Source organism: Clarias gariepinus, chromosome 24 (assembly GCF_024256425.1).
Source record: "Clarias gariepinus isolate MV-2021 ecotype Netherlands chromosome 24, CGAR_prim_01v2, whole genome shotgun sequence".
Lineage (NCBI taxonomy): Eukaryota > Metazoa > Chordata > Actinopteri > Siluriformes > Clariidae > Clarias > Clarias gariepinus.
This window is the reverse complement of record NC_071123.1, coordinates 1,132,317-1,158,096: the sequence shown is the minus strand read 5'-3', so window position 1 is coordinate 1,158,096 and position 25,780 is coordinate 1,132,317. Positions and strand designations below refer to the sequence as shown.

The 25,780-nt window shown below is 40.6% G+C and overlaps 3 protein-coding genes across 4 annotated transcripts; all 3 read right to left on the bottom strand.

The window, feature by feature from the left end:
• Window positions 1-232: 232 nt before the first annotated feature.
• Window positions 233-9,650, bottom strand: tagln3a (transgelin 3a). 2 transcript variants are annotated; one of them, XM_053485301.1, is made up of 5 exons: window positions 9,608-9,650; window positions 8,803-9,028; window positions 7,657-7,831; window positions 4,892-4,994; window positions 233-4,565 (listed from the first exon to the last, which is right to left on the bottom strand). In XM_053485301.1, the coding sequence occupies exons 2-5, from the start codon at window positions 8,980-8,982 to the stop codon at window positions 4,382-4,384; spliced, it is 642 nt and encodes a 213-aa protein (XP_053341276.1). In that variant the 5' UTR covers window positions 8,983-9,028; window positions 9,608-9,650; the 3' UTR covers window positions 233-4,381. The 2 variants fall into 2 exon arrangements, with proteins under 2 accessions (XP_053341276.1, XP_053341277.1); XM_053485302.1 differs by having other exon boundaries at window positions 8,803-9,025; window positions 9,608-9,623.
• A 1,894-nt stretch (window positions 9,651-11,544) lies between these two features.
• LOC128512649 (uncharacterized protein C3orf85-like) lies at window positions 11,545-18,536 on the bottom strand. Its single transcript, XM_053486013.1, has 5 exons — window positions 18,451-18,536; window positions 15,299-15,345; window positions 14,083-14,207; window positions 13,713-13,798; window positions 11,545-11,907 (listed from the first exon to the last, which is right to left on the bottom strand). The coding sequence occupies exons 2-5, from the start codon at window positions 15,333-15,335 to the stop codon at window positions 11,829-11,831; spliced, it is 327 nt and encodes a 108-aa protein (XP_053341988.1). The 5' UTR covers window positions 15,336-15,345; window positions 18,451-18,536; the 3' UTR covers window positions 11,545-11,828.
• A 275-nt stretch (window positions 18,537-18,811) lies between these two features.
• On the bottom strand, window positions 18,812-25,407 carry abhd10a (abhydrolase domain containing 10, depalmitoylase a). Its single transcript, XM_053484844.1, has 5 exons — window positions 25,262-25,407; window positions 21,586-21,769; window positions 21,244-21,355; window positions 20,565-20,702; window positions 18,812-20,065 (listed from the first exon to the last, which is right to left on the bottom strand). The coding sequence occupies exons 1-5, from the start codon at window positions 25,341-25,343 to the stop codon at window positions 19,724-19,726; spliced, it is 858 nt and encodes a 285-aa protein (XP_053340819.1). The 5' UTR covers window positions 25,344-25,407; the 3' UTR covers window positions 18,812-19,723.
• Between the last annotated feature and the right edge of the window lie 373 nt (window positions 25,408-25,780).

Genomic DNA, 25,780 nt, shown 5'->3' with positions numbered 1-25,780 from the left:
AAGACTTTGTTAAACAATTAATGTTCTTAAGTAAATAAGAACTCGCAGGTTATAAGGATGCAAAAATAAATTTTTCCACTCGTTGAGCCGGTAAGTCGGATGAACTAAGGAGATTAAGAGGCACAAGAAAAACCATCACTAGTACACAAGTATATTTCTAGGGTGGCAACAAAGGGAACAATCTGATTAGCGCCACCTAGGGTACACTTACAGAGCTGCATGGAAAACAGTAGAAATTAAAACAGATTTATTGACATTTAACAAAGCATTTATACCTGTACAGTTATAGGAAGTAATGATAACTGTTCAAATTAATAATGATGCAGCAAGATATCTTTATATATATATATATATATATTTATATTTATCACACACGATGCACCGATCTGATACTATAGATCAGCTGATTTAGGTCTAAAATGGCAAAATGTAATTATGTACCCTTTAGATCAAGTGACTACTGTATACTAAAGCAGATCGAATTCCTACAGTATGGAGAATCGGCACATCCCCACTGTGACAACATTAAACAGTACTCCTTTAACATGTAAAACCATACAATCATTTAAAATAATACATCATCTTTTCCTTACGTTTAAAGGAAAAAAAAGTGTAAAAAGACTAATACATCGACTGGCATGTGAGTATAATTATAAAAAGAAATCTTATCAACTTTTGTTGGGAGAGAGTAATACAAAAATAAAGAGCAAATGTCCATATAATCACTGATATACATACACTATTAGTCAAAGGTTTGGACACGTAACCTTTAAATTCCATGTTTTTTATTTCATATGCTCTGTAACACCTTCATAACTGCTCTAATCTGAGGTGCTGTTTATTAGATACCGATCAGCCATAACATTAAGCCCAGCATTGTGGACGTTCCCCGTTTGCTCCTAGGACAGCTCTTACCCCTCAGGGCATGACTTCAGAAGACCTCAAGGCCCCATTATGTTAGCCTGCAGAAGCTTCAGGTTCTGTGGGATGCGGGGATCGAGCGATTGGTCGACATGCTTTAACTCTTCGCATGCTGAACCCCGTATGCACTGGGTCGTGGTGTTCTGGGCTTTTCTATTGTTACCAGCATTTACGCATTACCTCAGTTTTTATCCAATTGGCTTTTCTGGGGGATTGGACTAGATAGGCTGGCCTTTGGTTCCAACGAGCATGGATGAGCCTTGTGTGCCCGTGATCCTGTCACCAGTTTATAAATGGCATATAATTGGCGGTGAGGTTAATGTTGTGGAAGATTGGTGATACAGTTACAATTTAACATGTATGTACCTGACAAGATTATACTCCCATTTGCAATGGGGTTTATGTGACGGAACGCGTCTGTTATCCCAAACCATTACTCGCACAGTCCCCTACATTGGGCTACATACACTAGCACTCGTACACTACTAGCACAGAGAACAGTGTGTGAGTTCACGATCGCAGACACACCTCCATCACTGTGACATCCTAACAATCTGTTTTTGGAATGTTGGAAAAGTCTCTGACATTTAACAGGTTCTGGGTTTAAAGAACGCAACTACAGTAAATAAAGACTGATGAATATAGTGTTTAGAGCACGAGACGTGCGAGAGTAATAATAGGGTTCATCAAACGTTCTTTGGATAGGTTTTCTGTTCTAAGGGGTGTTTATTTTTTCCTTATAATCTGGTCAAATAGTTGATAAAAACTTTAATGATTTCTGTTTAAGGACAAAATACAGAAGGCTTAGGATATAACCGATTTATATTTATAATGCATAACTCATTCGAATTTCCAATGTTCTTTTTACAGTTCTAGCACATCATTCATGTTTTCATATGCCACTGAGCTAATCTCTTAGAAAACGGACACCAAAGCTACTAGCTAGCTGAAATTACTAGCAAATTCTACTCCTAGTTAGCTAATGGTATTGCAGGAGTTTTAAACGTTTCACTTGATCCCTTTCATACAGGGAAACAAAACAGTTCTCCATAGAAGGATAACTTCAGAAAAACACACAAAAAATAATTAGCCCTAGTTAGTTAGCCCTCTACCATAAAAAGTTAGCTCACTCACTCATCGTCTACAGCGCTTTTATCATGTACTGATGTACTGTATACAGGGTCATGGGGGGCCTGGAGCCTATCCCAGGAGACTTAGGGTACACTCTGGGCAGGGTGCCAATTATCGCAAGACACAAACACTACTGGCAACTTTGTAACACCAATTAGCCTAATCTTCATCCCACAAACTTTTGGACTGCAGGAGGAAACCCTAACCCTAACCCACCAAGCACGGGTAGAACATGCCAACTCCATGCACACAAAGGCGGGAATCGAACCTGATCGGGAATCCAACCCAACCACTGGAGGTGCAGGCCGACATCATTAAGCCACCGTGTCACCCTAGCTAGAATCATTAGAAACGTAATTCAATATGACTTTAGTTAGTCAGTGGTAAAATCCTGTGGTAACTTTAGTTAGCTAGCTAGAAAAAAAAAATGTAATATACATTAAAATTATTTTACTAGGAGCAGAATCCTCTGGTGACTTAGCGAGTTAGCAAGTAGTAAAATCCTCTGGTAACTTTAGCTACGTCTCAGTAAATTCCTTTAACAATTTGGCTAACTAGTTTCATGATACTGTGGTAACTTCAGCAAGTTAGTTGCACCTACACTATTTGAGAGACAGTTTGACATCGTTTGGAATTAAACACAAAAATGTGAATCTCCAACTAAAAACAAATGTACAGTATGACAGCAATATCTATCCGATGAAGAAGTTTAAAGATGGCAATTATAATACTGACGATATCGTTTGCAATAAAACAGTTACAGAGTGCAACAGCTTCATATGGCTTCTATTACGGAATGAATTATAACGCTATGGCTTTGTAACACATTAAAGTCATTATTTTCTAGTGCCATGTAGAAGTACTAATGAAATATTACAAAACCACGGATTAATACTGTGAGGAAACGCTATCGTTTTAGCCTTAAGTATCCAATCTCAAGGCCACGTATTGAAGATTATATACCCGGTTACTTCTAAATATTTTAAACAGGAAGAGAAATAATAGTTTAAAAAATATTAAAGTGCCCAAGAATAATATTCTGTGGTAATTGTAACTAGCTAGCAGTAGTGACGAATAAACCCAATAAAGATATCAAACAGCTGTCTCACAACAGGCTTCATTCAATTATTGATAACTTTATCTAACAACTTCATGTGGTATTTTTAACACAGCAGATCGTAACTACTCGAGGTTTATTTTTTAACTAGCGGTGAATATTTGTATTATTTTTAGCTACCAATGCTAACAATGATAGCTAAAAATGACTACTTGTGGCTAATTAAGCTAGCTGGTAATAAATATTTTGGAATGGCTAGCTAGCAATGACTTGTGGTGGTGGATTTAGAAGGCTAATAGTAACTACATGTTTTTACTTTAGCTTTTTGGCAATAAACTCCTACTGGTAAGTTATGCAAATAGCACTGGGCCTGTGGTAACTTCAGCTAGCATCTTAGATCCTATTACATCCACTTGACATACAATCAGTAACCTTGTGGTAACTTTAGCTAGCGTGTACCTCGTGGTAAATTTAGCTACATTTTGCTAGCTTTTAAAACCCTACTTTGCTAACTTTAGCCACCACAAACTCCTGTGATTTTCTTGACACCTCTAGCGATAAAGGTGTTCATTTAGCCTTTATTTGTTTCTCATTCCCCTGAGTTATAGTAAAAAAAATGGTGTTGATTGTTAGCTAGGACGCCATGTTGTTGTTACAGTTCGAGTTAGATCTTTTTTTTAATGCATTCATTCCTATTTTGTTGTAAATGTTTCATGCACAGTTGCATTTTTTTAAAATCTTTTCTGCCTCTTTCCTTTAACATTTTTGTTTTAGTTTTACATTTCTGTTTTCTTTTTATTATATATATTGCTAACAAAATCCTTCTTGAAGAGAAAAAAAAAATAAACGACAATCTTTTGCTTCATTAAATTGAAGTGCAAAGAGAGCAGGTCACTGACTAGCATGTGAACAGATTTAGCCAACTAGCGAGCTACTTAGCAACTCGGTGTTAAACACATGGCAGCTAAAAAAAAAAAAGCTAAATATTGCTGTTTATTAAAATACATTGGTCTGTATCCTGTTAGTGCTGAACAGACAAGTGTAGCTCACAGCTTTGTCTAGCTTTGTGGTTAACTACAAGCACGTGTTGGTTAGCGAAGATGTGTTTTGTATTTCTCAATATAATTGAAGGAACTTAAAGGAAGGAATTTAGGGAATTTAAGGAAGAGGAAAGGAAAACAAGGTGTGAACCGTTAGTAAAAAAAAAGAAACATAAAGGAAGAGCTCTGGATCTGATTTGGGGTTCAGGATTAAACCATTGTGAGCGAGGTTTTAGGGGGAGCTTGGTTCTCCATTGCGTCGTGGTGAGTCATAGCGCATTATCTGTCGAGGTGTGCCGTAGCCTGTCATACCCGCCTGAGACGCGCCGCGGTTACTGCCCATCTGCAGGCTGATCAGAGTGCGGCCCTGCCGTAGCTGCTCCTCTGAGAACTCCCTCCTGTGGCCTTTGGCTTTCCTACAAACACACGCAAACAGATCAGCTGGTAGAAACACAATGAATACACATTACCTTGCATGAGTTACCTTATGTTCTAGAATTTTTCATATTTGTTATTCCCTAAAAACAGCAGTACTGCATTATGCATATTCCGAAATCTTCATATTTTGTCAATCACGTATAAAATGATATCCTAAAATAGTGCACTATATTAGAGTGGAAAGGATGCAATTATTTACATGCATTTTTATCACCTGTTATTTTATGTTTCATTTATTAATTTATATCTCTGGTCAGTATTACAGGGAGTCTACTGTACACTAGCACTGCATTATGGGTAACACCTGCGAAACCAGTCCTTGTTGCCATGGTAATGACCATCGTCTTTGGTGAGAGCTTCACTTCCCAGAGCCATGAGTGTCCTCTGGACGGCAGCCATGTCCTTCCCTGTGACACACACATCACAGATGATTATACACACACACACACACACACACACACACACAGAACAAAGAATAAAGCTTCTGATAAAAGCATGTGTGTGGTCTTGACATGCAGAGGTGAGCCTTCTGCTCATTTAAAACGCTTCAACTACAATATTAAAATTGAACTATATTTCTGAGTTCACTTAACTGAACAACACGACTGACAAACAGTTAAACTCCAGTTTTTATGAAAATCACCTGAACTGACTCAGGTTTTTTTTTATGTTTCAGATCCCTTTGTACTCTGATCAGGATTAATTATAAAAGTAATAATTAGATATTAAACGTAGAACTCATCCACTACTCTAAACGCGAGTTATGCAACCTCCACCTGCTTCTCTGGGTCATGCACTAGTTAGCATCATGATCCTGCATGGGGCAGTTGTTGGGTCAAAGCCTACCCATGATACTCTGAGAACAAGTACAAAAAAATAACCTTTGTTACTAATTTAGGATGTAAAAATGTGTTCCTTCTTGTGTCTTGTGCATTTGGAATGTTCTGACACAAAATGTTTAACAAGCCATACATATGGAGATGGAACCTATTTAGGATGCAGTAAGCACACATGGACACAACACCACCTGGTCCATCAGTTTGTTGGAGTGTTTTTCTTCCTGCATTTGAAAGTTGTCTTCCATTCTGAGCTGAGAAAAACAATCATCTCTGCTTCCACTAAACACTTCATAATCATCTCTCTTTAACTTGTGCATGTTGAGCCATTTATGAAGCCAAAGGTCAAATAAGCCACATCCCTCAGTGGTTATTGTCTCTGGTGTGGAAGTACCATGGTTCAAGATGAAACCACTTTCATGTATGTGATCCTTATGGATTCATATGGACGAATGTTGAGTGGTTGTTCTATCGCTATAAATCAGGGGTACATACTATATATGAAGGTCTCTTAAACTGCCCCAATACAAAATCCTCTAGCTCATATGTACAGTATAATAAATCTTTGCTGGATTGTGAAGTTGCAGTTTTTTTTTTTTTTTTTTAAACATGACACCATAATATTATCCTGTAGCTTATGTGGATGAGCCATCGTTGCTGGTTTGTTAGTTTGACCCCCAGGCAAGACTCCTGTACTAAACATGCTCTTGTGTTGTTTGTTAAAGACAATAGTACAATCCAAACACCACCAAGTCATATGATGTAGTGGTTTGTGTAATGGGTTCTGGTTGCTGTTTTCCCTGGTTTGACTCGACATCGATAACTTTAGCTGTAGATCAGGGATACCTATATGAAGGTAGATAGATCTACAAAACAGAGAAAAAACGCAAGTGTTGTACTGTATCTCACTTGGATGAGCACTTGCCCCTGGGTTGTGAGGTTGCTGGTTTGAACCTGCCTGTTTTACTTTTTTTGAAGATTAGGGTTATATATATATCTATATCTATATACAGTATATGAAGGTAAAAAACAGACAGCAAACATTCCTCATGCAGCTCATGTGGTTGAGCGCTTGCCCTCTGGGTGAAGAGTTCGCTGGTTCAAATCTGATGTTTCATTTAGCTGTAGTTCAGCGTTTTATGTATGATGCTGATTTAGGATGTTACTGTGTCAAATCTGTAGGTTTTATTTAGCAGTAGTTCAAGTTTAGTCTTATGAAGGTGAAAAACTGTAAAAGTGTGTGTCAGCACAATATCCTGTAGCTCATGTGGGTGAGCGTCTGATGCTGGGTTGACAGGGCATTGGTTCAAATCTGTGCATTTTTACTTTAGCTGTAATGCAGGGTTTTCTCAGCTTATAGGAAGGTTACTTATAGAAAGTTAAAAAGCTTTACAAAACAGAAGACAAGTGCACGATCCAATAGTTCATCTGGATGACCAAGCATTACTGTACCTATGTGAAGGTAAGAAGCTCAAAAAAATTGGCAAAAACTAAATCATATAGCTCAGGTGGATGAATGTTGGTCCCTGGGTTTTATATTTCTATATACTAAAAGAGAAACTAAAATTCTTATACTTGTTATGAGATTATAAACTGATTAATCCAAACCTACAGGGAAACCTGCGCGTATAGCAGTACAGAAATTTTTTTATTCCTTTTGGTGAAGTAATAACCTCCTGGCAGAGGTAGATTAGACTAAAGTAAAAAACATTTTAACTGAACAGGACAGAATCAACACTGCAGGACTTTATCTTGTGTTCAACCCACTTTTTACACCAAACAAGGTGCGTTGAAAGGGTCACATTTGGGCTCATCTGTATACACAAACAGGTAACGGAAATATTAACAATCATTTTACCTTTTTTTTTTTTTAAACAAAATATTATACATTAAAGAAGAGAAAAACAACAGTGTGATTAGACTTTAACATCAGCTCTGTTTTGAGCCACATGTGTGGACAGGAATTAATTTCACCATCCATGCATCAAACTAAACAGGAATTAAATTCTGCTGATGCACAGTAACCTGAAACGCCTGCCTCGTGTTTGACCTCGTGGTTTTTCCACCGGAGTCGGCCCGAGATACTGCAGGTTTCTACAGGAGTGTGAGGATGATGGGAGTTATCCAAACATCCCAATTTCCACTGTTCTCTGTTTGCATGCAGTCAGCAAAGACAACTGTGGTCAAAGAGGGCGTGCGTGTGTGTGTGCACGTGTATGTGTGTCTGTAATACCTTCCCACAGGTCAACAGTCTGGAAAATGTCTCCTCTGGTAACACCATAAGCTTCTGCAGCCTGCAAGAACTGAGAGATTTTCTCCATCTGCTTAAAAGCCATCTTGGTTTCAGGAATTTTCCTTATGGGCTGCATCTCGCTCGGGTAGAGACTGTTAATGAGTCGGCAAAGAATCTGCACAGAGAACGAGGGTCATGTAAGTGTCAATCAACATAGTGCAGCTAAGACCTGTGTGTGTGTGTGTGTGTGTGTCTGAAGGCGGGAGGAGGATGTGTGTGTGTGTGTGTGTGTGTGTGTGTGTGTAAAGGCGAGCGGAGTGTGTGAATTACAGTATGTTATAATAAACAGTACACGCACGCTGTACACACACGCATACAGAAACAAAATAAAATATGTTTTACACACACACACACACACACACACACAATTGGTCACAGTGTTATAGTAAACAGTACACGCGTGCACAGATGTTGATTATAACAGTGAGAGACGCGCACTAAGACCCAGCAGGGGAGATGATTACCCACAATTCCACAGCACAAAAGAGAGAAAAACCATTGGCTCAGTTGTGATCACATGACGCTCGGCGTCAAAACAAGAAGCACATGCGTGATACATGATACTCAATACTTGTAAACCAAGGCTTGTTCGCTTTTCAAGTCAAAATTTCCTAAAAATATTTGCTCGTCTTGCAAAATGCTCGCAAACCGTGTTACTCGCAATCCGAGGTTCCACTGTACCTGATTGGCTCAGATTAGAAAATCTGAAGAAAAAAAAAAACCCAACAAACATCAGATTTGTGTATTGAGACAGGACTGAAAAAGATCAGATCTGAGTCACATTGGGGTTAAAACACAAGATGTGTGTGACTTCAGACAGGTAATGAAAACGTAGCCTGTGTGTTATTAGAAGGATGGAAACTTTGTTGATCTTTTTTGTTTCACTTTTATAAATGATGTAATTAAATAATAATAATAATAATCATCATCATCTGGAAGCTTCTCGAACAGAACTAAAAAAACAAAACAAAACAAAAACAGCTTCCTGAAACTAAACTCAGCTCAAAGGTTCTAAGAAGGTTCCTGCAGTGAACAGCATCCCGATGCCCGATACGGACTCGACTGCCTGAGGTTCCTCTCTCTCACCGTGCCGTCCATGAGCCAGGTTTGGAAGTTCTGCTTGCCAGGCTGCGGGCGCTGCAGGTCGCCTCCACACTGAGCCACGATCCAGTCCACGAGTCGAGCCTCCAGCTCCATGTCATACTTCTGCTCGATCTTCTCCTGCACCTCACGGCTCAGGCCGTAACTCGGCCCTCGGTTCGCCATCGGCTCTGAGTAGCACTGATCTGCTCTACGGACACAAGGAGGACTGCTGGGGGGGGGGGGGGGTAAAGACAAACAAACAAACAAACAAACAAACAAACAGCAACACAAACATGCAGTCATGAAATGATGACATGTCAGCACACACACACACACACACACAATTTAAAAAGCAGGCAAATTGCATTTTTAGGCGTCATCCATCAGCTCTCTCCTTCTCTGTGTGTGTGTGTGTGTGTGTGTGTGTGACACTCTTCATAATTAAAAGTGGCGCTCTGCATGGCGTCCAGCGCGCGCGCCTCCACACCAAACCACAGCTTTGATCTTTAATGAACAAAGGCGCGTGAGCGCAGTGCATCATCTCATGCTAATTATCAAATATAAAACACACGCGCGCGCGCGACTCGCACGACGCATAAATCCCTCACCACGGTAATGTAACACTAAACACATCAAAGCATTCCTTACAGAAAGAGAAAGCGACGTGATGCACAGAGATCAAACACCCGACCGGAAACTCTTAGAATTAAAATAATAATAATAATAATAATAATAGTTTAAAATGAGACGCATTAATGTAGAAGATGTGAAGGCGGGAGATGAGGGAAGGCGGGATGTTCGCACTCACCCTGCGGTCGCTCCGTCTGTTTCACTTGGCCCAGGGAGGAGACCGCGCGCTCCATCACGAGTCACTTCACTGAGTCGACTCCTCTGAACCAGGCCGGTTTGAACACAACCGACACATGCAGGATGATTCACTGTTTACAATGTGTACTGTAGACTGAACTACAGGGCAGAAGTGCAGGTTCTTAGTGTTGGAGGTATTGCACTCCTTCGAGCAAATTCTAAGATTAGTCCTAAATCACGTGAAAATCTACACCGGTCAGAAACCAGTCTCCGAAAGAAATCCTGTCTGTATGTCTGTATGTCTGTCCAGGCAGATTTTGTCACAGCGTTACGCAAAACTGTCTGGACAGAATTTTATGAAACTTTGCCAGTCTTTAGATCTCTGCCTGAAGTTAAACCAGTGAAATGAAAATGTTGAGGAAAAGTGAAGTTAAAGTTATGACCAGTTTGGTGCCGAAATATAAACTGCAAGTTTTGACAAACTGTGGGCGCGTCTTAAATCGACTGTCTGGACAGAATTGACTAAATCTCCTGCAGTCCTTAGATCTCTACCTGAAGTTTAATCTGCACCATCAGTGAATCTAAATGTGGAGTAAAAGTGATGTTATGAACAGTTATGTGTGGGATTTAATAATCTACTTTATAATAATCTACTAATGCGCTACTGTCTCAATGTAAACAAACACCTGCACCAATAGATATTAATTAGAAAAGATAAAGTGAATATTTTGACTGGGATTAGTTCATATTTTCACTTTGGCTGAAATAACAGCGCTGAAGTGGTATAAGTGAATTTTAACACGCTGGAGTGGTTTTAAGACAAAACTTCATCTTTATCCTTTGATCTACTTTTTCCATTTCTCATCTGTGATTCACTCTCCGATTACCGAACAGGGAGTGTATTTGTCTGAGCACCAAAGAAGGACAACTTAGTGTAAACAAGGCGTAAGATCCTCAACCTTACAGAATGGGATTTCTTTGTATTAATAAGTTAGACAGAGAGTTCTGCTGTACAGAGAGACACACAGACATGTACGTGGGCTTCAACCTCAAATAATAATCATAATAATAATAATAATAATAATCATCATCATCAGATTATTTTTAGCTTCATCCTTTTAACTATTTCTACAAACTTTTTAACTGTTAATGATGGGTACCAATGCTACTCTGTACATTTAAATAAATGTAAAATGCAATTCTTTGTAATTTGGTTGCATAAATTTAGAGGTATTGTACGCCTTTAAGCTAATTTGCAGATAAGTCTTAAAGCTACTTTTACATTAGATGAAAATCTTAAATTCATTATTTAAACTGTATATAAACTAGAAATGCTCCGGTTTCCTCCCACAGTCCAAAGATATGCAGGTTGAGCTAATTAGTGTTCCCAAATTGCCCGTAGTGTGTGATTGAGTGTGTGTATGTGCGTGTGCCCTGCGATGGATTGGCACCCTGTCCAGGGTGTACCCCACCTCGTGCCCTAAGCCCCCTGGCGTAGGCTCCGGGTCCCCCCATGACCCTGAATACAGGATTAAGCGGTATAGAAGATGAGTGATTAACTAGAAATACAGAAGTAAATACATCTGTATTTATATCTCACATGCATGTGTCTTTGTGTCGCCGTTTTTACAAAACAATTCATTCAAATTGGTTCAAAGAACTGACTCGTTTGGGACCCGATTCGCCTTTACAGAAGGAGAACCTTTTCATCCTGTTAGTGGTCTAAGCCAGATTTGCCTCCAGACACCGGAGGGAGCCAGGAAAGTGTGTACAGAGGAACAAATGGTCAACTAGAGCCTTAAAGAAGCCCTAATACTGCATACTGTACAGTTTTCAACTGCAATTGCAAAAGCGATGTGCAATCAGTAAAAACCATAAACACACTTCACACACTGTGCTCAGGCAGACAATAGGAATTTATTATTTTGCTGTCTAAAAGCGTTTCCTAACTGAAAGGCCAGAGAATCTCAATCCATTTTCATCTGTTCCAGCTCTTAACACACGTGTGTCAGGTAAACCAGGGTCTCAGGTGTGTTAGGGAATAAAACAGAATAAAATAATGCATTGATTAAGCTTATATTAGTCTCTGATGCATAGAATTTCTGCACTTCTACACTAGAAACACATCCGACAAAGAGCAGCTCCACCATCATGCGCAGAATCAGCAGAGCCATCAGTCACTGAACCATCCGTCACTGTCCGATCAGGGTGATCTGTCTGATCTATTGCTGTCTTCCTGTGATCGTGTCGAGATGTGCTCTTTCGTTTCTCAGCATCTCCATGTACATCCTGTAGTTCTCACTGCAAAAGGAGACGAGAGAAGCACGGGCAAGGTGTGATGAACAGAGAAACATCTCGGGGTGAAGCGCTTCTGAAATCTACTGAACATGGGAGGAAAAGAACATACGTATTATAATTGATTATAAGAGTTCATCCTTATCTATGATTGGATTAAAACGCGTCCATGCCATGAGCTTTTATTAATTATTACTCTTATCGCAGTGTCTAAGTGAAATGCTAATGTGTTTATGTATACATTTTTAATTATTAATGATGAAGATTATTTAAGTAGTATTTTTTTGTAAAAATCTTTGCATTTATTCTCTCTTTAAGGGCTCTGTAGAAATCCAAACGGGTGGCTCAAAGCTTTCTCGACCCAGTCCTTCCTTTAAACTGTTTAGGAACAGTTTTCATTATATTGAAAAAAATAATTCTTGCTTATTCATAATTAATCAGACCTTTATAATCGTCTAAGTAGATGCTCTCTAAAAGATTTATGGCCCTCTGCAGTCTCCCTCCACACAATCAGCTTGTCTGTGTGTTCGTCTTTTCCATCCTGCACTTGCTTGAAAACACGGTTGGAATGTGGAGGAGCTGCTTCCGAGGCTGAGAGTGCGGGGCTGAGAGTGCGGGGCAGTGTGCAAACTCCTCAGAGCGTAATGTTGGACTGGGAGGGAGGTTTATCTGACACCTTCTACCCAATCAGGGTCCAAACAATGAGTCTGGATTATCATTAAAGGGCTCCTATTATGCAAAATTCACTTCATTTGTCATTTATAGACATTTAGACGGGTCTATAGTCTGCAGGAAGACACAAATAACATGAGAAAAGCACAAATATTCCTGCTGCGTCAGAGAACTTGTCGTTTACCTGCGGTTGGCGTCCACTATGTTGCATTACTGCCACCTTCTGGCCTTAATCTCTCTTTATTTAATTCCTATTTTCAAGCCCAGTCACCATTAAGAAACCCATTAAATACTTTCTTGCTTTTTCACAGCGGTACTCCTCCTTTCCAAATTTATGGCTGGTGTAACCACGATGTGGGTGGTTCTGCAGGATGCTCAATCGGATTTCCTCCGTTCATTATTCTCCTTTTACAGTGCTTGGCAATCCAATAAGTTGCATCACCACCACTTTCTGGTCTTGATCTCCCTCATCTATCATCTCTCTCCATTCTCCAAAATACTTCTACAGTGTTCTTGACCTTTCCAAATTCCCATCGCCCCTCCTTTTCTTCTTCTTCATCATTGTTTAACAGAGGTTGGAATCCAGCAGGTTACCACCAACTGGAGGTCTCACTCTCCATGTTCCCGGCCTCTCTTCTTCTTCTGAGTGTTTACAGGCGGTTGGTATCCCCCATGTTGCATTACCACAATGTTAATACTGGGCGAATTGCTACAAACACAATCATTTTTTATATATCCAGACACCCCCCCCCCCTCCCCTTTCCAAAATAAGCATAATTCTTAGCTCCACCCAGTTCTGCCACATGGAAAAGGACACTGGGAATTTGAAAAGGTTGAGTACACTGGAGAAAGTAAATTGGGAAGTGAAGAAAAAGGACAAGGAAGAAAGTATTTGATAACAGAGGACCTAAACTGAGGTGACCAGAAGGTGGCGCTACTGCAACTGAGGTGTATTTTAGCTGAAATCTTAACACACACATTTTTTGAGGTCTAAGACTTGTATTAACTTTGGACGGTGACCTGCATACTCCATACTCCTGTGCGGGTAAACTCCGATTCAGGATTTTCCACCACCTGACTAGCGGACGTCCGCGCAGTGGTGAATATGTTCAGTGTGTCGAGAGTAGAGAGTCACTCACTCAGCCACAGCGGGGTTGAACACCAGGTTCCCCATGTCCATGTAATACTGTATATCTGTCCTCAACGCAGTCCAGTACTCATTAACCTACACACACACACACACACACACACACACAGATAGAGAGAGAGAGATTTAGTGCCAAAGTGTTAAAATGATTACAGCCTCAACAATTTAATCTCATCATCACACATTTTTTCCTCCTGAACTTTGAATAGCTCTTTTATAGAGACAGATTTAAATATTGATGGAGCCCAACATCTGCTGCTTTTACAGTCAGTCTGGAAGATCTCTTTCTTTCTTTTTTTTTTCCAGCATTAATGTGGAAATGTGTTGAGATTTTAGTTCAGGGTGGATTGTGAGTTCCTCACCTGTTCCTGCACCGTGTAACCCCAAACATTCTGAGAGTGACTGGGGTCCCAGTGGTTGATCTGCCTCTTCTGACGGATAAAGCGCTTCGCGTGCTCCGGGATGAGGAACGGTGCAGCGAACACGCCTAAACACGTGAACATGGCCGCCGTTATCTCCAGAGTAAAACAGTGCAGTGTTCCAACTTTTATTTATACACTGAATCAAACACTGTCTGGCCCCCCCCAAAAAAAATTATTATTTGCGTGCATCAAAAAAAAATTATATTCTAAGGACAGGAATTGGGTTAAGAACTGTTCAAGACGTTATTAAACCCTAAGTCTAACCATTAACTGTATGTATTCAGAAACACAGACCAAAGAAACACCTGAGTGAGAGAGTGAGTCAAAATCAAAGTAAGAGCATTTTCACACACACACATGCGCGCGCACACACACACACACACACACACACACACAGTATGATGAGAACTCACAAGACTGGGACTAAACAGCTGTGTGTCCATAAGAAGACCATCGGAAAAAAGGCTTCAGTTTGTTAAGGAGCATAAAGACTGGACTTTGGAGCGATGGGAAAAGGTCATGTGACCTGATGAGTCCAGACTGACCCTATTCCAGAGTGATGGGCGTGTCAGGGTGAGAAGGGAAGGACATGAAGCGATGCTCCCATCATGCATAGTGTCCACTGTACAAGCCTCTGGAGACAGTGTTATGATCTGGGGTTGATCAGTTACTCAGGTCGAGACTCAGTAACGTTATGGGGCAATAAAATGAAGTCAGCTGACCACCTGAATGTACTGAACCACCAGAGGATCACATCTGTGTAGGGTTTCTTCTTCTTCACTGATGGCACATGCCATCGACTCGGAGGGTGAGAGAGCGGCTCTAAAACACTGCAGTGCAACCCATATTGTGTGTGTGTGTGTGTGTCTGTGTGAGACTTATTTTGTTGTTTGGCCAGGCAGCGTATCAAAAAGAACACTGTAATGTGTGCATTACTTTATACCACATTATACAACACATAAGATATTAGAAATGAAAGCTCATAAATTGTTTATAAAAAAATAAAATAATATACTGGGCTAAGCAATACAATTAAGTAAACAACAACAACAACAACAACAATAAATGTGTGTATTTTGGTCAGGAATTGTGACAGGGAGAAGACAGTGTGTGTGTGTGTGTGTGTGTGTGTGTTAAAAGTTTGTAATAAACCTACCTCCCAGTAGTAACATCACCAACACAACACGCATCATGATCTCTCACCTGATAAAATAAAATAAATAATAAATTAGTGACTGTTTGTGTAGTGTGTGTGTTATTATGAATTAACTGTGTGTAACCAGTGTTGGGTGTAACTTGTTACAAAGTAACGTGTTAGAGTACTTGGATTACTTTTTTGATGTAACGAGGAATCTGCGGAAAACGCGGTCAGTCGCCTTTTAAGTCCTCAGTTATTTAGTTATTAAAAAAAAAAATGTAATCTGTTATTTAGACAATTTGTCATCTGTGAGCCAGACAGCAGTCATTCCCAATCCGTTAGTGTGTGTGTGTGTGTGTGAAAGTCGTCCTACAAGCCTCGCCCCCAATAACCCGCCCCCTCTGTTATTCCTGCTGTTATACCCCTATCTCACCTGTGCGGTTTGACTGTGAGAGGACAGACACGCGGAAAGATGGAAACCTAATCACGGCGTCAAAACTCGCGGTGAATCATGATGAACCGTACTTATGGCCACCGTGCGAAACCGTATAGGTGAGAGAAGGGTATTAGTAGGTGAGATAGGGGTATTAGTAGGTGAGATAGGGGTATTAGTAGGTGAGATGGGGTTATTAGTAGGTGAGATGGGGTTATTAGTAGGTGAGATGGGGTTATTAGTAGGTGAGATAGGGGTATTAGTAGGTGAGATGGGGTTATTAGTAGGTGAGATGGGGTTATTAGTAGGTGAGATGGGGTTATTAGTAGGTGAGATGGGGCTATTAGTAGGTGAGATGGGGCTATTAGTAGGTGAGATGGGGCTATTAGTAGGTGAGATGGGGTTATTAGTAGGTGAGATGGGGGCATTAGTAGGTGAGATGGGGGGATTAGTAAGTGAGATGGGGGGATTAGTAAGTGAGATAGGGGGATATTAGTAAGTGAGATAGGGGGATTAGTAAGTGAGATGGGGGTATTAGTAGGTGAGATGGGGGTATTAGTAGGTGAGATGGGGGTATTAGTAGGTGAGATGGGGGCATTAGTAGGTGAGATGGGGGGATTAGTAAGTGAGATGGGGGGATTAGTAGGTGAGATGGGGGGGATTAGTAAGTAAAATAGGGGGATTAGTAAGTGAGATGGGGTATTAGTAGGTGAGATGGGGGTATTAGTAGGTGAGATAGGGGGATTAGTAAGTGAGATAGGGGCATTAGTAAGTGAGATAGGGGCATTAGTAGGTGAGATGGGGTATTAGTAGGTGAGATGGGGTATTAGTAGGTGAGATGGGGCATTAGTAGGTGAGATGGGGGGATTAGTAGGTGAGATGGGGTATTAGTAGGTGAGATGGGGTATTAGTAGGTGAGATGGGGCATTAGTAGGTGAGATGGGGGGATTAGTAGGTGAGATGGGGGGATTAGTAAGTGAGATGGGGGGATTAGTAGATGAGATGGGGGGATTAGTAAGTGAGATAGGGGGATTAGTAGGTGAGATAGGGGGATTAGTAGGTGAGATAGGGGGATTAGTAGGTGAGATAGGGGTATTAGTAGGTGAGATGGGGGTATTAGTAGGTGAGATGGGGGTATTAGTAGGTGAGATGGGGGTATTAGTAGGTGAGATGGGGCATTAGTAAGTGAGATAGGGGCATTAGTAGGTGAGATGGGGGTATTAGTAGGTGAGATGGGGGTATTAGTAGGTGAGATGGGGGTATTAGTAGGTGAGATGGGGCATTAGTAAGTGAGATAGGGGCATTAGTAGGTGAGATAGGGGTATTAGTAGGTGAGATGGGGGTATTAGTAGGTGAGATGGGGGTATTAGTAGGTGAGATGGGGCATTAGTAGGTGAGATAGGGGCATTAGTAGGTGAGATGGGGGTATTAGTAGGTGAGATGGGGGTATTAGTAGGTGAGATGGGGGCATTAGTAGGTGAGATGGGGGCATTAGTAGGTGAGATGGGGGGATTAGTAAGTGAGATGGGGGGATTAGTAGGTGAGATGGGGGGGATTAGTAAGTAAAATAGGGGGATTAGTAAGTGAGATGGGGTATTAGTAGGTGAGATGGGGGTATTAGTAGGTGAGATAGGGGGATTAGTAGGTGAGATAGGGGGATTAGTAAGTGAGATAGGGGGATTAGTAAGTGAGATAGGGGCATTAGTAGGTGAGATGGGGCATTAGTAGGTGAGATGGGGGCATTAGTAGGTGAGATGGGGGCATTAGTAGGTGAGATAGGGGCATTAGTAGGTGAGATGGGGGCATTAGTAGGTGAGATGGGGGCATTAGTAGGTGAGATGGGGGGATTAGTAAGTAAGATAGGGGGATTAGTAGGTGAGATGGGGTATTAGTAGGTGAGATGGGGCATTAGTAGGTGAGATGGGGGCATTAGTAAGTGAGATAGGGGGATTAGTAAGTGAGATAGGGGGATTAGTAAGTGAAATAGGGGGATTAGTAAGTGAGATGGGGTATTAGTAGGTGAGATGGGGTATTAGTAGGTGAGATAGGGGGATTAGTAAGTGAGATAGGGGCATTAGTAGGTGATATGGGGGTATTAGTAGGTGAGATGGGGGATTAGTAGGTGAGATGGGGGTATTAGTAAGTGAGATAGGGGGATTAGTAAGTGAGATAGGGGGATTAGTAAGTGAAATAGGGGGATTAGTAAGTGAGATGGGGTATTAGTAGGTGAGATGGGGGTATTAGTAGGTGAGATAGGGGGATTAGTAAGTGAGATAGGGGCATTAGTAGGTGATATGGGGGTATTAGTAGGTGATATGGGGTATTAGTAGGTGAGATAGGGGTATTAGTAGGTGAGATGGGGGCATTAGTAGGTGAGATGGGGGCATTGGTAGGTGAGATAGGGGTATTGGTAGGTGAGATAGGGGTATTGGTAGGTGAGATAGGGGTATTAGTAGTTAACAGATTATGAGCCAAACTTCACTAAGTTATTACGACTAAAACAACATGCATGAGGAATCACAAAGGAGTTTTCATTTTCTGTAAAGAGAAAGTACTCAAACTAGTTACTTTTATCAGAAAGTAACGCTGTAATGTAACTGATTACTTTTTAAAGACAGTAATATTGTAATGTAATTAGTTACTTTAAAAAGCATCGTCCCCAAACACTGTGTGTACCACATGCATTCATCAGGACAATACAGACGCTCAGAAATACTAAACCATACTGTAAACTCACCTCTGTAATAAAACCTGATGGCTGTGTGTGTGAGAGAGCTGTAGCAGAGATGGTCAGAAGAAAAAAGTGCTCCCTTTCACCACTGAGGTCCTATCAGACTGCATTAACACACACACACACACACACACACACACACACACACACACACACACACACACACACACACAAGCAAATATATAGTAGACACGAACACATTCACAGTCTGGAAGACCTAACACAGGACACTTTGTGTGTTTCTGTACACACACACACACACACACACACAAATCACAGATACACAGTACATGGTAAACACACAACCTGTAATTCATAAATACACACAAAACAAACACACACACACACACAATAAACTGATTCAAGGTTTAGTGATATATATTTATTGCTAATTTTTAGGATACACACTTTAAGCAAAAAGAAAAAGAAGATATTTTTTACTTTTAATTAAAGAAATGAAAGAAGTGCAATAATGTTTCTTTAGAAAAAGCAACACAAGAACATTAATATATAAAAATAAAGTACAGAAATCTTCTACATAATGAAATGACATATTAAAGGGAGACACACAGCAGACCAACCCTGCGCTTTTATTACTGAACCGACTCGTCATGCCGACGTTCGCTTAAAAGATTTTTAAAAACCTCACCGCTTTACACTCGGTGCATAACACTAACTCATTTAAAAATGGTCTACTCACACACACACACACACACACACCGAGTCACACACAAGCGTCTCCTCAGCACGGATCTGAATCCAGGCAGCGTGTCTCCATGAAGCGAACCCAGGCGCGACATTAGCTACAGTAGCTAGGCATTTAGTTTGTTCCAAATGTTTTTACGCTATTCTCCACAGTTATTTTACTTTGTCACAAGACCAAGGTTGGAGAATTCACAGGTCAAAGGTCACCTTGATAAAGTATTTAGGTATCTGTCTGTCACCAAAAGGACGTCATGATATTTTTCATTATGCTATTTTATTTCCTGAGCAGATTAGCGCAAAAAAGCTAGCACGTAGTGAGTGACACCGCAGCGAGATACTGCAGAACCGTAACGGATAAACATTACGACATGTGCTGATTAGCTAGCCACCCGTGAATCCTGCGTCTTGCTAGCAGGTGTTGCTTTTGCCAGTGCTGATGTTTAACACTATCGAACATGTGTCTTATAAAATGTGAATAAAGTGTTTGTGACGTTTGTATAAACAAGCCGGATTTTCAAGCTAGCTACGCGATCAAATTTTTCCCATGAGTCCTGATTGGATCCGTCGTTGTGGTTTACCCCCGACTGGTGAGCTTGTCCATAAGGTCGTCGATGGTGTAGACGAGGAGTTTGATGTCATCCTTCTGGGACATGCGGTGGCAGCCGTGTTTGCGCAGGATGACGTCGACGTCGCTGCTGAGGACGCGCTCGGCCACCTGCATGGACACGTGCCAGGGGACATCGGCGTCCTGCAGGCAGTGGATGAGCCGCACGGGGCAGGACACGGGGATGGGGCTCTGCAGCACGCAGTGAGACTGCGCCTCCTGCAGGAAGTCCACGCTCAGGCTGTACGAACCCTCGTCGCTGTAGCGGCTGGGGAACGACCAGAACCCGCGCTCCTCCACCTCCTTCCTCGTCTGCGGGACATACGTCAATATTATACACTGATCGCGAGCTGGGTTTTGCGCTGTACGGTTAGTACTTACTCACAGTATACCAGAGGATCACAAACTCACTCGTATCGAATCAGAGGTTCCACTGCACTACACGTACTTCTTACAAACACCAGCTAGTGCTCAGCTTCATAGATGAAAAGAACTTGCTAATTAGCAAACTGTAATACATTCTTCATTTCTTTGTCTTTTTTGACTCGTTCATGATAAATACACTCTTTTCTTTACTTTAAATTCCATTCTTTATGTTTATGTTCTGTAAATTAAATACTCTATTATATATATTTTCCGAAGCCACCGCAGAAGGAGGACTGAACCACATGCGGCTCCGGAGCCGCGGGATGCCGACCCCAGGAATTTAACACTGCTTCACACACAAAGACTTACTTTACTCAGCCTCTAAATCATACAGCGGCTTAAAATGCATGATTGATGAGAGCGTTTTCTCTAAATCCGTCCTCACCTGAACAGGAAGTTCATTGTAGGCCGTGACGAAGTGATCCGCGGCTGTGGAAATACCCACCAGGGCGGCGACCTTCTCCGGTCTCTCCAGAGCAGCTAGCAGCATCAGCCATCCGCCCAAACTGCAGCCGACCAAAATCTACAGTCAGGATGCGGTCAGGCGGCGGAGGGAGAAACACACCAGAGACGTGAGCTCTACTTCAATCGGCTGAAATACGTTTGGGGTTTTGATGTGAGATACGACATGGCTGCACGGTCGGTGAAAAGTTTTAGCAAGGTTGTTTAATCAGAGTCCTTTTATGAGAACATTAACACACACTTCTGACCTGATCAGACTAAACTGTACGGTAACTGCTGACATGTGGTTTTATACAGAACCGATATACAGTATATACGCTATAGAAGGATGTGTTTATTAACTCTGCATCTAAAAACAGCGACAAAAATGTAAACAGTATGCAGTCTGACTAAGAACATTTGGAAAGCAGAAGTGTGTATAACAATAAAAAAAAATAATGATAAACCTCTAAATAATACCTTGTGCTAAGAAGAGATCTAAAAGATCTACTCAGTTACGTATCGCACAGGAGGGACGTTTATTCCAGTCGAATTCTGAACCTGAACCTGACACTCAGATCTTGTTGTTAATGTAATGACAGTGACCTCACTTCCTGTCTCACCTGAGGTCCTTCCACCAACTCATCCAGCACGTACAGGACGTCCTTCTTCCACGAGCCGATGTTGTAGTCTGTTATTTTCCCCTCTGATTCTCCGCAGCCTGAATAATCGAACCTAATAAAAAAAAAAAAATGCACTTGCGATGTTTATTCCATAAGTGACCCTGGGATCCGGTTCTACAGATTCCAGAAGCACGCCGTCATTATTAATGCTAGAGCTTTACCTCTGACTGTAACAGAGCACTAACACTTGAGTCTCCTTCCGTTCCACGTTAAATAGATTAAGAGCTGTTGCTATAGAAACGCCGTTAACAGAGTTCATTGGAAATCCTGTGCGCCGGTTACCTGAGGTAGGAGTGACCCAGAGATCTGCAGAACTCCTCGAGAGCTTCGGCTTTCCTGCCGTTCATGTTGGAGGCGAAACCGGGGAGGAAGACGACTCCGGGGGTTTTCCCATTCAGCTTTCTGTAGGCGAGTTTGGGCAGGTCGGGTCGCGTGGCATACTGGATCGTACTTTTATTTCTGACTCCTAAATAAATTAATTCATAAAATAAATAAAATTAAAAAAAACATAAAGAGACGTTATTGTCAGTGTGGTGATACAATGAAATGTATTTGGTTTATTTGGTTATAAATATAATTCCACTAGCAATACATAGAATGGAACTGTGTGAACAGTTAAAATACTGCACAAGATATACTGATAATAATAATACAGTCCTTATACATATACAGTTATATTCAACAGTGATATTAAAGCGTTCAGGAGCTCAGCAGTGGCCTTGTAACTCGCTCGCCTGTACACACATTTACTCATGTTTTAAAAGCTGTTGTGTTTATTCTGGCTGAAGGACGTTAGTCTGCACGCTCTCCATAACCCGACCCACCACACCATAACACGATCACCTGATCGCTCTTGCAGAACTTCACTGTTAAGACCTTAACATACTGAAAATAAACCCCGTACCCGCGCTCTGTTCTATCGTCTCACTCTGAACCTGCGTTTCTCGGCTCTCGAAGGACTCTCGCGCAGATTCCATTTTGTCTACAAAAGTCCAGGAGTCAAAGGTCACACAGGTGTTACTTACGTAATGATGACTCTACACTCTCACTCTTCTCGAATGTGGAAAAGAAAAATGTGTGCAGGACTAAAAACACCTCGTGTCTCTACACCGCTGTTTTTTAGTTTTGATTTTTATAAAACAATTACAAACGAGCAGCGTTTCAGATCAGAGCTGCAACGAGGGGCGCCAAAACTTTTCGGTCTTAACCTAAATTACAATGAAATGCCTCAGGAAATGTAAATCCAAACACTGTCACAGATCTTCTAACTGTGTGTGAATTTCCTTTAAAACTTTCACTGTTTTTTAGAATATTTAAAATTGAGTAATTAAAACCAAATAAATAATTAATAATAAATAAACCAAAATAGAACAAAATTCTATACATAGATGTTTCAAACAAAAAAATACTTTAAAAATGTGTTTATTATTTGTCACAGCATGGATCTAAATCATGAGGGGTTAAAATTTACTCATTGATTGATTGATTCTGTAAACCTTCTTAATGTCACAATAAAAGTATAATCAGAGTACCATAAATTAATATAAAAACAAATTTCTAGAAAATTTCTTGGTTTATTATTTTGTTGTAGTAATTAAGTCTTTAGATGTTAACATTAACATAATTTTATTTAATAATAAAACCTGACCTTTTTAGTGCCATGATACAAACAGCTCTGGAAAACGCCGTTCTGCTTTATGAGGTACTGATTAGTTGATCACTTGAATCAGATCTGGATGGTAATACATAATGAACCACTGAACATGCCCAAAGTGTTGAAAGATAAAAGTGTTCAGTGAGGAAGGAAGGGTTCGATGTGAGTGTATCAGGCTGCTTTATTCCTTAAAAAAATAAGATAACAGGATACAAGAACAAGGTCAAGCAGCAGACTCTAAGGACAGACCAAGTATCAGACTGAAGCTGGGTGAAGTTTGCGGCCAGGACATGCATGTAAAAAAAAAAAAAAAACATTATCGATGAGAAGTAAAGTGCTTTGTAAAGAAGTAAAGGTTTGCAAAAGACCTTGAGAAACTGTACAGAACGGTGGAGAAGGTCATCATCTCTGATGCGTCCAACTTTCACCCTTTGGACAACACCTGGATGTCTTATGGTTAGACCGAGATCTGGAGAGACCTAGTGTCTCACACCAAGTGTGAAATCTGGAGGAGGATCGGTGATGATCTGGAGGTGCTTCAGCAAACCTGGACAGTTGTGTCTTTTTGAAGGACGTGTGAATCAAGACATGTACAATATTTGCTTCCATCTGATCTGACCACATTCCCAAACTCTGAGGATGTTTTTTCAAACAGGATAACGTTCCGTGCCACACAACCAGGTCAGTCAAGGTGTGGATGGATATATGAATGGATGAAGGTCCAGTAGATCAGCACCCTGTCATGGCTGACCCTAACTCCAGATCTGACCCACACTGAAAACTTCTGAAACGTGATCACTTGGATAAAGACGAAGGGACGTACAGTAGAGAACGTCATCACACAAAGCTGAGCTGCTGAATTGTTTGCACCAGGAAGAGTATAAATTTACTCAAGAGAGCCGGATCGAGACGTGCCGATAAGCATAGAAGATCATTTTTTGTGATTTCATTTTCTTTAAATAAATGCTCTAAATAACTAAGGTTAGTATGTGTCGTTGATATATAATATATAAAAGGTTAAAGCTTTAATGTAATCAGTGATATTATTATTATTATTATTATTATTATTATTATTTGAGGTTGAAGCCCACGTCCATGTCTGTGTGTCTCTCTGTACAGCAGAACTCTCTGTCTAACTTATTAATACAAAGAAATCCCATTCTGTAAGGTTGAGTATCTTACGCCTTGTTTACACTAAGTTGTCCTTCTTTGGTGCTCAGACAAATACACTCCCTGTTCGGTAATCGGAGAGTGAATCACAGATGAGAAATGGAAAAAGTAGATCAAAGGATAAAGATGAAGTTTTGTCTTAAAACCACTCCAGCGTGTTAAAATTCACTTATACCACTTCAGCGCTGTTATTTCAGCCAAAGTGAAAATATGAACTAATCCCAGTCAAAATATTCACTTTATCTTCTCTAATTAATATCTATTGGTGCAGGTGTTTGTTTACATTGAGACAGTAGCGCATTAGTAGATTATTATAAAGTAGATTATTAAATCCCACACATAACTGTTCATAACATCACTTTTACTCCACATTTTGGTTTCATTTATGGTGCAGGTTAAACATGAGGCGAAAACTGAAGGACTCGCAAAGTTTCATTAAATTCTGTCCAGACAGTTTTGCGTGATGCTGTGACAATCTGGCTGGACAGACATACAGACATACAGAGATCACTGAAATAGTTCTGACCGATGTACAGACAAAACCTTTATATTATTTATATATCAAATTCAAATTTTATTTGTCACATACACAAACATACACAGTACGAAATGTAGTGAAATGCATTTTACGGCTGCCATTGACCCTAGAAGAGAATTAAAGTTTACAAATAAGAAATAAATATGAATAAAAGAAATACGATAGAAATTAAATAAAAATTAAATTAAACTAGGAAAAATAGAACTAAAAATAAAAATAGAAATAGAAATATGATGTGCAAAAATAGAAATCTACTGTACAAATTGAAATATACTGTGCTGTGTGTGCAAATATGCATGGAATAAAGTGACTTTGTGCAGAGGTTATTAAAGTGTCTTTATGTATATATTAGTAAAATGGTGTCTGTGGTTTACAGAATAGAACAACACACACACACACACGCACGCACGCGCGCGCACACACACACGCACACTGTACCGCGATATCGATACCACGGTCACATCGCTCGGCCCTAGTTACAGCTCCCTCACGGCACGACGCTTCACGTCACCATGGCAACAACACGGCCTCCGAGCAACCCGTCTCGCGCTGCGCGTTTATCGGTCCAACAGCTAAAGCAGGCGATTAAAACTCACCCGAGACCTGAGACATGAAGGAACACGTCGTGCTGTTTATCCGGCTGAGTTTAAAACAATTCCTGATCAACGCAGAAGCCATAATCACTTAATAATCACATCATTATAGAGAATATCTTATTAAGTACAAGAGTTTCTTCTTCTTCTTCCTCTTCTAATGGCCCGTGTTTCTTCTTCTACGCTTTAAAGGACCTGGTGTGCTCAACACCGCCCCCTACTGTACTGATGAACACCCAGCAAGTCAGTCAGCAAGCGTTTCAACAGAGAACCAGTCACAAGTACTAATTATATATATATATATATATATATATATATATATATACACTCAGCAAAAAAAGAAACGTCCTCTGACTTTCAACTGTTTTTACTTTCAGTAAACTTAATGTGTAAATATTTGTATGAACACTAAAAGAGTCAACACCATAAGACATAAACTAAAAATGTTTCCCAATGTGTCCCTGAATGAAGGGAGGCTAAAAATCAAAAGTACCAGTCAGTATCTGGTGGCCACCAGCTGCT